This window comes from Eleutherodactylus coqui, chromosome 1 (genome assembly GCF_035609145.1).
Source record: "Eleutherodactylus coqui strain aEleCoq1 chromosome 1, aEleCoq1.hap1, whole genome shotgun sequence".
Taxonomy (NCBI): Eukaryota; Metazoa; Chordata; class Amphibia; order Anura; family Eleutherodactylidae; genus Eleutherodactylus; species Eleutherodactylus coqui.
Genome location: NC_089837.1, coordinates 439,823,101 through 439,834,496, shown reverse-complemented (window position 1 = coordinate 439,834,496; position 11,396 = coordinate 439,823,101). Strand labels below are relative to the sequence as shown.

Here is an 11,396-nt window from a genome sequence, read left to right as displayed (position 1 = left end):
CTATTTGACCTTGGCTTTTCCCCTGACTTGACTCCGTCTTCCCTTGCCTGTACTGCGCTTTCCAGACTGATTTTTAGTGCTTGACCCATGGCTTGCTCCTGGACTGGTTTGTGCTTCCCCTTGGTGCTGCGCTCCGGTTGTTTTGTCTGTCTGTTCGTTCTCTGTTTCCAGGGATTGTGGTTTTCTATGTCATTTTCCCTAGCCAGTGTAGGGACCGTCGCCCAGTTGCAGCCCTGGAGCTTAGCACAGGGGGACATGTAGGCAGGGACAGGCTACGTTGCAGTGATGCCTGACTTCTGCCTTCCCTGGTTTCCTGACACCAAGCCTGGAATCTGCCTCGATGGAGCAGATGTATACCCAACTGTGGAAAGTTCGATAAAAGTAAAGTTTAGTGGTGAGAATAGAGAACATGCCTCTTCATACAGCAGATAATTGACTTGTTTCAGGAAAATATATTACTGTAGAAAGTGCAGTATACTGTGACTTACATTGCTGATTACTGGGATGGAGCTGGAAACCTTCCTCCTGAAGTGCAGGTCATCTGATATTAACCTGGTGGCTGCCATGTCATTGACTCGGAGATGCAGATGATAATTTTGTCTGCTGCGCAGCACTGAGCAGGAAGCTGACGTGATGATGGAACTAGTCTAAAGAATGGACCAAGAGAAGAGCATTAATATTACTGTAGAGGCAGTTTGTTATTCACAACCCCTACCCAGTAAGATAGTCACTGTTCCAGAAATTGACATGAGTCATACTTAGAATAAATATGTATATCATGATAGAATCCCTTAACAGCCGCTAATGTTGCTTGACAATTTTTAGGAAACAACAGATTGAGTTGACTAATTATAAGGATGCTAGATTTTACATGTGTGACAATAGAGCCAATGTAAGCGGATCGTCATTTAATTCTGCAGGAGACATAAGAGGACAATGAATATATTTCTGTATGTACCTTCAGATTCCTCCATTTCTGCCTTCTTGCGATCTTTCTCAATAAATATGGCAGTTGCCAAGAAGGAAGCTCCTCCGACGACTACGACAAATGCACAGCTCATGAGGGCGTACTCCAGGCTGCGGAATATTTGCAGAGTAGATTCCGGCCTTCCTCTTTGGATGAGCTCAGATATCTGAGGATAAGAAGAGATAGTTGGTTAGTGATATATGTATGGTTAGTAAAGTTCAAAAACACGAATAAGAATACATATTGATCCTCACAGCAGCCGATCTATGCTTGTTAGGAAATGTGGCGACTAGAAGGGTTGTGGCAGCAGAAGCGCAGCAATGTATTTAGCGGAGGAGCTTCCATACTGCAATCTGGGAGCAGCAGTGGTTCTAACTCTCTCAGCCCCCATGTTACACGTTGGCTGAAGCTTGGAGACATAATTCACTGTGATAGCCAACCTCAGCAGATAATCTAGATTATTACATTGCTCCAGGACTTTTGGTCTTTGGCGATTGGCTGTTATACACAGACATGCTATTCATAACCTGGACGTATAAGTTCTGTATACATTCTGTACAGGTTCTGTATATGAGCTCTATGGATATCATATGTGTATACTTTTCAGTGTTATCCGTGTACTGTGTAAGTGCTTTATGTGACACAATATAAAGCTTTGCATGGGGTTTCTTTTAAGTTCCATTCTAGTGGTAAAAGTGGTGTATTTATGTACCAGTGAGGAAACATATGCAATATCTACTTACCGCTCCGATGATATATGGACTGCTAGCATCACCCAGCAGGTGCGATAGTGTAATCTGCATGGCCTGTGCTGTAGATCGTCTTTTGGGTGGTACAATATACTGAAACAAAAGAATAATCTAAGTAGGCAAAAGGAAGTCATTGAACCCAAAAAAAACAAGAACCGTCAAAGTGACGGCATATGAAAATGACAAAATACTCGAAACAAGTAAACGCTGCAGTTGGCATCTAATGGGCAGCACAGGACAAACAAAAATCTGACTAAAACATCAGTTCAACAGTTTTCATAACTCACCAGGAGGATGTTGGTCAGAAGGGCCCATCTCAAGCTGATTAATGCCCCTCCAATGAATATAAAGACCTACAGAGAAGAAACATGGAAGAATAGTATAAGAATGTATCTTCTACCCTCTTGGTAAGTGCTGGACCTTAGAAGTACAAGACTAAACCTATTCTGTACCCAAGTACAGTGTACTGAACACAAGACTGAAACGTCCCTAAGTATAAACACAGACAAGACTAAACACATCCTAAACCTCTTGTTACAAGACTAAACCCATTGTAAGCCTATACACAGTGTACTGAGGACAAGACTAAACCCATCCTAAGCCTCTTGGTAAGTGCTGGACCTTGTTATAAGACTAAAGCCATTGTAAGCCTATAGACATTGTACTGAGGACAAGACTAAACCTATCTTAAGCCTACGCACAACGCACTGAGCACAAGACTAGTAATATTAATCATGTTTGATCCATTCATTAACTACAATTTACATGTGAACATCTAAAGATATCCCCCACCATGTACTACGTCTCTTTTAGAAACATCCCTGCTTTAATCCCAGATCCAGTAAATAGATATCAACAGTCTACACATTAAGGACTTACATAGGTGGCCACAAGACTGATGTCCGCCGGAATCAGAGCCAAAAACAGGAAGGGGGCGGAGCCTAGCATGCCACACGCACAAACTAATGGGTCTGCACGTGGGTTGCCTTTTTGGTACTTTTTGCTTATCTCTGCCCCTGCTACAACTCCAAGGACGCCGGAGACAACTGTGAGTGCGCCGAAGATTGTACTAGAAAGAAAAATGTTATGAAGGTTAGTAAAGAAGAGAAATTACATATAAATAAGGGTTAAAAAGCTGAGTACGATTTGTTTTATGATATCTGCCATTTGATGGTAAGAACAGCATTGCAAAGCTGACTGATTTTGCACCTTCAATTCAAATCGGGACAGAGCCCTATCCCTAGATCCCTCTATAAGATCCAAATCTTAAGAGAAGCAATTCTGCAATCTGGATAACACAATGTGAATAAATACTTACGTGCTGTCATAGCTGCACACTGCAGTCTGACAAGATTCCTTTGCCTGCAAGGTTCGTGCACGCGCCAAGAAAGTGGGAGCCCAGAGGCCTAAGGCGCCAGCTATGAATGATCCAGCTGAGTTACCCAGACTGGAAAATTTGAAACTTTGACTGCAGAGAGTTAAAAAAGAAGCACATGGTTATCAAAAGTTACAAAAAGTCATACAGTGGATCACTGATCAAAATCTCAGTACAGAAAATACATACTTTTTGAATAGTTTCTTCATGTCCGAAACCCAATAATGGCAACTTGGTGATGTGTTCTTCTTTTTCGCGTCTATGGCTCCTCTTGATGGTTCCTTGGTGAATAATACCATGAGGAGGACGGCTATGAGGCCCAGACCAGGGGTGATCTGCATGGAAGAAGCAGACAATGTATTTTACATAGATAAAGGGATCAGCAAAAATTACACATATGGCTTTAATTTGGCCATAAACTTAGAAGTGGAAGTGGTTCTATTAAGACTATACAGGAATTACAATTATAATCTGTAGTGTATCGCAAAAGGCGGAGGTTATCTACAACTTCCACATTTCTCTAGGGTATATAAGAGACAATATAATAGATTCTGATCTATTACTTACCCGGAGGGCCCAGCGAAAGTTACCACCTGCAGCGCTTGTTACTTTGTCTCCAACGATGTATCCCAAGCCACTGTAAAAAGAAATGAAGTGCTTAGACTTTCCAATATATATCAGAAAAATCAATGAGCAATATAAATGTGCAACACAATAGTATATATGGATACTCACCTGCCAGCAGGTATTGTTAGGTAATAGATAGACAACATTCGGCTGCGCTTGTCTGCCACAAAGAGATCCGCAATGATGGAGGGGCCGATGGTGGTGAAACTTGACTCTATGGCCCCAACCAATCCTCTCATTGCCAGGAGCAGGAAATACTGTGAAGATAGAAAAGCACAAATGTTCAGTCGGTCTTTAGTGAAGTTCTTTCACCTGATAAGTCGACCTGGTTATACAGAGAGATGGTAACACAAGGTGGTGATGGCAGAAGCAGTAGAGGGGTTTAAGAAAGGACTAGCTGCGTGTCTAGAGCGCTATAATATTACAGGATATAGACACTAGGTGACCAGCAGGGTTGTTGATCCGGGTCTTGGAGTTGGGTGGAACTCAAATGTTTATTCTTGTTACGGGAGGACTGTGGGGATAGGTGCTCGCAGCAACTTGGGGGAATTTATTTAGTACAAATCCATAGAAAATGGCAAATAAATGTAGAAGTCGATCTATGGAACATTTTGTGAGTATTAACTAATGTAGGAAGCGACAGGAATGCTGATGGTTTCCATTTGATAAGGTTTTCCATTTGGTGTGAAGAGAGTCAGATATTATTTGTACTTTTACAGACACCTCATGGCTTTGGGCCTTATAAACCTTCCCACCAGAAATAACCTCTTTACTTCCCCTCCACTTACCTGCGGTAATGTAGCGATTCATGTAGATGACTAGACTCGTGTAAGTAAGGATCGCTAGAGTAATGACGCAGCGTATATAGGAGAGTCCGGTGGCAGCACGGTTCTCCTGCGTTTCTGGGCTCTCACCCATTTCTTCATCCAGTCCATGTTGATCGGTAGGCACTGGCTTATCTTCATCCATTATATGTGGATGCGAGTCTACTCATGACCGTAAGTATATTCGCGCAGCGGATTTTTATTTTCTACTCTCTCTCTACCTTTCTCTTATATATATACTAACTGATATACCCGGCTTCGCCCGAGTTAATTTGGTACTGGTGTTTATCTGGTGTTCACACGGAAAATCTTATGAAGTCGTGCTTACTTTAGAGATACCGGAAAAACATATGTTCACCATTTTGCATAATTTTCTGCGTTACCCAGGAAACACCACGTGGAGGTAACCATGTGATGTTTACTTTATATAAAATGACATCAGGAAGTGAGAGAATTAGATTACGTACATAAAATTTGGACACTAATTCTTTTGCGCATAGAATTGAATAATCAAGTTGAGACCCATTAACTTTTCCTATTTATGACATAATCAATGCTCGTGCCAAATTTCCCGTTTCTATGACACCGGAAAGTGAAAAAATTACATTCCGCACGTAAAATTTGGACGCTAATTCTTTTGTGCTAGAATTGAATAATCGAGTTGGGACCTATGAACGTTTCCTATTTATGACATAATCAATGCTCGTGCCAAATTTCACGTTTCTATGACATCGGAAAGTGAGAAAATTAGATTCCGTACGTAAAATTTTGGACGCTAATTCTTTTGCGCATAGAATTGAATATTCGAGTTGGGACACATTAACTTTTCCTATTTATAACATAATCAATGCCCGTACCAAATTTCATGTTTCTATTACATTGGGGAGTGAGAGATTTAGATTATGTACGTAAAATTTGGACGCTAATTCTTTTACGCATAGAATTGAATAATGGAGTTGGAACCCATTAGCGTTTCCTATTTATGACATAATCAATGCTGGTGCCAAATCTACTGTTTCTATGACATCGGGAAGTGAGAAAATTACATTCCGCACGTAAAATTTCGACGCCAATTCTTTTGCGCTAGAATTGAATAATCGAGTTGGGACTTATAAGCTTTTCCTATTTATGACATAATCAATGCTTGTGCCAAATTTCCTGTTTCTATGACACCGGAAAGTGAAGAAATTACATTCCGTACGTAAAATTTGGACGCTAATTCTTTTGCGCATAGAATTGAATAATGGAGTTGGGACCCATTAGCTTTTCCTATTTATGACATAATCAATGCTCGTGCCAAATCTTCAGTTTCTATGACACCGGAAAGTGAAAAAATTACATTCCGCACGTAAAATTTGGACCCTAATTCTTTTGAGCATAGAATTGAATAATCGAGTTGGGACCCAGTACCTTTTCCTATTTATGACATAATCAATGCTCGTGCCAAATTTCCTGTTTCTATGACATCGGGAAGTGAGAAAATTAGATTCCGTACGTAAAATTTGGACGCTAATTCTTTTGCGTATAGAATTGAATAATGGAGTTGGGACCCATTAGCATTTCCTATTTATGACATAATCAATGCGCGTGCCAAATTTCACGTTTCTATGACACCGGAAAGTGAGATAATTAGATTCCGTACGTAAAATTTGGACGCTAATTCTTTTGCGCATAGAATTGAATAATCGTGTTGGGACCCATTAACTTTTCCCATTTATGACATAATCAATGCTCGGGCCAAATTTTAAGTTTCTATGACATTGGAAAGTGACAGATTTAGATTACGTACGTAAAATGTCGACGCCAATTCTTTTGCGCTAGAATTGAATAATCGAGTTGGGACCAAATTACTTTTCCTATTTTGGAGATAATCTATGCGTGTGCCAAATTTCATGTTTCTACGACATCAGGAAGTTGGAGAACTTTTGGCGAGTCAGTCAGTCAGTGAGTCAGTCAGTCAGTGAGTCAGTCAGTGAGTCAGTCAGTCAGTCAGTCAGTGAGTCAGTCAGTCAGTGAGTCAGTGAGGGCTTTCGTCTTTATATATATAGATATTCTTTCTTCCCTGTACTGATACCTTTTTAAAGTGGATCATAGGGTCATAGGTCGTTTCCTTATTATCCACTCTTCAAAAAAAATTCAAAGTAAGCATATTATATTGTTCCTCCATCATCGCTATTCACTTTTGTGCTGATTAGTGTTTATGCTTTTTATTAAAGGGGTTGTCCCGCGAAAGCAAGTGGGGTTCAGCACTTCTGTATGGCCATATTAATGCACTTTGTAATGTACATTGTGCATTAATTATGAGCCATACAGAAGTTATTCACTTACCTGTTCTGTTGCTGGCGTCCCCGTCGCCATGGTGCCGTCTAATTTCAGCGTCTAATCTCCCGATTAGACGCGCTTGCGCAGTCCGGTCTCCCTTCTGAATGGGGCCGCTCGTGCCGGAGAGCTGCTCCTCGTAGCTCCGCCCCGTCACGTGTGCCGATTCCAGCCAATCAGGAGGCTGGAATCGGCAATGGAACGCACAGAGCCCACGGTGCACCATGGGAGAAGACCTGCGATCCACCGTGGGTGAAGATCCCGGCGGCCATCTTCGCAAGGTAAGTAAGAAGTCACCGGAGCGCGGGGATTCGGGTAAGTACTATCCGTTTTTTTTTTTAAACCCCTGCATCGGGTTTGTCTCGCGCCGAACGGGGGGGCTATTGAAAAAAAAACAAAAACGTTTTGGCGCGGGACAACCCCTTTAAGGATTCAGTGACAACCACAGTTGATGGAGTTGTGTACTACAAGATTGAGAACGCCATCAAATCTGTGGCAAATGTCAACAACGTTCACTTAGCCACTGCCCAGCTGGCACAGACGACGCTGAGGAACATCTTAGGAACGCAAACTCTTTCCAGCATCTTGTCAAACCGAGAGGAGATTGCCCACAACATTCAGGTAAAGTCCAGCTTTAAACTGCACTCTCCATTACATGTTTCTCCAACACAAAACATCAGACACTCCATTTACAAACCTCAGATCAGTCCAACTAAAAATTATAGAACCCAGGTAACCCTTTTTGTAGACCCCTGAACCCATACAATGTATCAGCCAGATAATACCCCTCCATAAAAATAATTCTGCGACAGCAATAGCAATACTGGACTGCCCCTTTCTGTTTCCCTGTATAGCGGCTGGATTTTAGCAGCGACTCAAAGCAGCGACAGGGCAGGCACATTGTAGGAGTTACAGAATAGAGCGGGCTTCCCAAGCTGGGCAAGCTTTAAAGGGGTTGTTCGCGGCAGCAAGTGGGTCTATACACTTCTGTATGGCCATATTAATGCACTTTGTAATGTACATTGTGCATTAATTATGAGCCATACAGAAGTTATCAAAAGTTTTATACTTACCTGCTCCGTTGCTGGCGTCCTCGTCTCCATGGTGCCGACTAATTTTCGGCCTCCGATGGCCAAATTAGCCGCGCTTGCGCAGTCCGGGTCTTCTGCTGTCTTCAATGGGGCCGCTCGTGCAGAATGCCGTCTCCGTGTAGCTCCGCCCCGTCACGTGCCGATTCCAGCCAATCAGGAGCCTGGAATCGGCAATGGACCGCACAGAAGAGCTGCGGTCCACGGAGGGAGCAGACCCCGGCGGCCATCTTCAGCAGGTGAGTATGAAGACGCCGGACCGCTGGGATTCAGGTAAGCACTCTCCGGTTTGTTTTTTTAACCCCTGCATCGGGGTTGTCTCGCGCCGAACGGGGGGGGGGGGTTAAAAAAAAAACAAAAAAACCCATTTCGGCGCGGGACAACCCCTTTAAGAGCTGATGATCTTGCTCTGTAATCATATAAGCTTGCATGTCAGTGCCTTGGAAGGCTGGACACTAGGGTAGTCATATTTCTTTTTTTCTCTTGTGTACACTTGAGGCTGCATTCCATACCCACTAGCGTTCACCTACAACAGGTTAAAGTGGTTTTCCAGGATTCTAGCATTGATGACCTTTTTATAGATCATCAATATTGCTTAGCAGAATACATCGCTATGGATCCCTACCCATCAGGTGGTTCGCTGCGACCACTGTCTGTGTAGACAGTACTGGAAGCAGATAGTGCTGTCAACGATGCAGTGGCCCAGGCTGGTATTGCAATAAATGAAATGGGATCTTTGCCTGCAGTACCAACTCGGGCCACTGCAATACAAAGAGTGCTATCTTCTTTCAGCACTGTCCGCATTGATAGCAGGCTTAGTGTTCAACTGATTGGCGGGGATCCCGAGTAGTGGACCACCACTGAACAACTATTGATAAGCTATCCTGAGGACAGCTACTTAACCCCTTAACGACCGCCCCATCGGGAAACTACGTCCTGCTGTTGCAGGACGTGTATGGGGGGAGGTAGCTGTTCATTACAGCTGACACCCGCGGGCAATAGCTGCGCTCGGCCGTTCGGCCGATCGCGGCTATTAACCCTTTAAATGCCCCGAACGCTGTTTGGGGGTCCCGCACGCCCCCCCCCCCCCCCCCGCGCGGTGAGATCGGGGGATCCGTGCAGGTGTCATGGCCGCCGGGGGCCTAATGAATGGCCCCAGAGCTGCCTTAGCAGACTGCCTATCAAGCCATCCACACAGGGTGGCTTCATGGACTGCCTGTAAAAAAGCAGTATGACGTAATGCTATAGCATTACGTCATACTGCAGGAGCGATCAAAGCATCGCATGTTAAAGGGACTTCAAAGTAAAGTAAAAAAAAAGATCAATAAAGTTTTTTTAATTGTTAAAAAAAAAAAAAAAAAAAGTTATAAAAGTTTAAATCACCCCCCTTTTGCCATATCCATTATTAAAAAATCAAAATCATAAAATAAAAATATGTATTTGATATCGCCGCGTCCGTAAAAGTCCGATCTATCAAAGTAGTGCATTATTTTTCCCGCACGGTGAACGTCGTGTGAAAAAAAAAATAAAGAACGCCAGAAATACACTTTTTTAGTTACCCTGTCTCCCAGAGAAAACGCCATAAAAAGTGATCAAAAAGTCATATGTATTCCAAATTGATACTATCGGAAACGTCAGGACATCCCGCAAAAAATGAGCCCTTGCTCAACTACGTCCACGAAAAAATTAAAAAGGTATTGCGCGCACAAAATGACCGCAGAAAATAATTGAAAAAAATTAAATATCTTTAAAAAAAAAATAAAAGTACTACAGCAAAAAATCGTACTGACCCATAGAATAAAAATATCAGGTCGTTTTTGTTGCAATTTGTGTGCTGTAGAAACAGGACGCACCGAAAAATGGTGGAATGTCGTTTTTTTTCCATTTCTCTCCGCTAAGAATTTTTTAAAAGTTTTTCAGTAAATTATATGGTACAATAAATAGTGCCATTGAAAAATACAACTCATCCCGCAAAAAACAAGCCCACATACAGCGACGTCGATGGATAAATAAAGGAGCTACGATTTTTTAAAAGGGAGTAGGAAAAAACAAAAATGGAAAAAAGCAAAAAAGCTCCGTCACTAAGGGGTTAATAGTAATAGCGTGGACAACTCTGGTATACACTAAGCATATTTAGGTGATGTGATCATGCTCAGAAAATGTGATCACCATATAATGTCTTTGCCTTCCACGTTCTAATAAGCAGCAGTGGTTGGAGGGAATCTATTTCACTGCTTCCCTTGCATGTGGTTGGCAAAGAACGATCACCTGGCTTGTGAAGAGGGCAAAGATCAGGACACCAAACCAACCTCTAGGCTAAGTAAACCTGTATAGTAGATCTAATAAGTAAAAGTATGACATAACCGGGTTGTACTTCCCTTCGCCCAGACCAGTGTGCCTTTCCTGATTAGTCTGTACAACTTGCAGACTGATAACGTTGTTCCTTTCTTCATGTGTTCTAGTCAATCCTGGATAATGCTACACATCAATGGGGAGTGAATGTAGAGCGTGTAGAGATGAGGGACGTGCGCCTTCCTGTGCAGATGCAGAGAGCCATGGCTGCGGAGGCGGAAGCTGTACGAGAGGCCAGAGCCAAGGTAAAATTTCAAATAGAACTTCTGACGCCTGGGAATCAACAGGTTCTGATTTGGAAGTGGAGACTACTGAGCCAGCAACAGACGAATCGGATGCAGCTGAAAGTGCACCGGCGAGCACAAGCCAAGCTGCGCGGGAGCAGCTGCCGGCATCAGCAGCGCTGGTCGTGCCTTCCCGTAAGAGGGGGAGACTTGTGGCTTCTGAATCCACCAGTGTAGCAGTGGAGATGCAGCGGGAGGTAGTCATGCTACTACAATGCCAGGCTGCCGCAAGGGATCCTTGCGACAGATATGGCCAGCACATTGCCTGACTAATGAGAGAAGTCCCTCCCGGAAAGGAGATTGGCCACATAAGATGATATGCTGTATGTGCTGCGGCAAGCTATACCACCTAGTTGCCCAGCAAAAATGCAGTACCTCCTTGATAATTTTTGTCACTGAGAGACCCATTTGGACCTTGAAAGGGCAAATCCACCGCCACCTCCACAACGACCACTCACATAGCCACCATACCATCTGCATTTCAGTAGAGTGGGCCACTCATATTTAGAGTCTTTCAATATGGGACTTGAGTATGCTGAGAAGGAGCCATAGACGCGAAAAAGAAGAACACATCACCAAGCTGCCATTATTAGGTTTTGGACATGAGGAAACTATTCAAAAAGTATGTATTTTCTGTATCGAGATTTTGATCAGTGATCCACTGTATGTCTTTTTGTCATTTTTGATAACCATGTGCTTCTTTTTTAACTCTCTGCAGTCAAAGTTTCAAATTTTCCAGTCTGGGTAACTCAGCTGGATCATTCATAGCTGGCGCCTTAGGCCTCTGGGCTCCCACTTTCTTGGCGCGTGC

The 11,396-nt window shown here is 43.1% G+C and overlaps 1 protein-coding gene across 1 annotated transcript; it reads right to left on the bottom strand.

The window, feature by feature from the left end:
* Positions 1-642: 642 nt before the first annotated feature.
* Positions 643-4,193, bottom strand: LOC136605658 (protein spinster homolog 1-like). Its single transcript, XM_066588978.1, has 10 exons — positions 4,144-4,193; positions 3,827-3,975; positions 3,659-3,728; positions 3,281-3,426; positions 3,035-3,184; positions 2,596-2,785; positions 2,004-2,069; positions 1,711-1,809; positions 959-1,133; positions 643-647 (listed from the first exon to the last, which is right to left on the bottom strand). The coding sequence occupies exons 2-10, from the start codon at positions 3,955-3,957 to the stop codon at positions 643-645; spliced, it is 1,032 nt and encodes a 343-aa protein (XP_066445075.1). The 5' UTR covers positions 3,958-3,975; positions 4,144-4,193.
* Between the last annotated feature and the right edge of the window lie 7,203 nt (positions 4,194-11,396).

Bases quoted from the DNA above. Each gene is read 5' to 3' on its own strand.
- LOC136605658 (XM_066588978.1), bottom strand. From the start codon at position 3,957: ATGAGAGGATTGGTTGGGGCCATAGAGTCAAGTTTCACCACCATCGGC. The intron at 3,729-3,826 runs GTGAGTATCCAT...TTCTTTTTACAG, and splicing joins CTAACAATACCTGCTGGCAG to TGGCTTGGGATACATCGTTG. The intron at 2,786-3,034 runs GTAAGTATTTAT...TTTTCTTTCTAG, and splicing joins GTGTGCAGCTATGACAGCAC to TACAATCTTCGGCGCACTCA.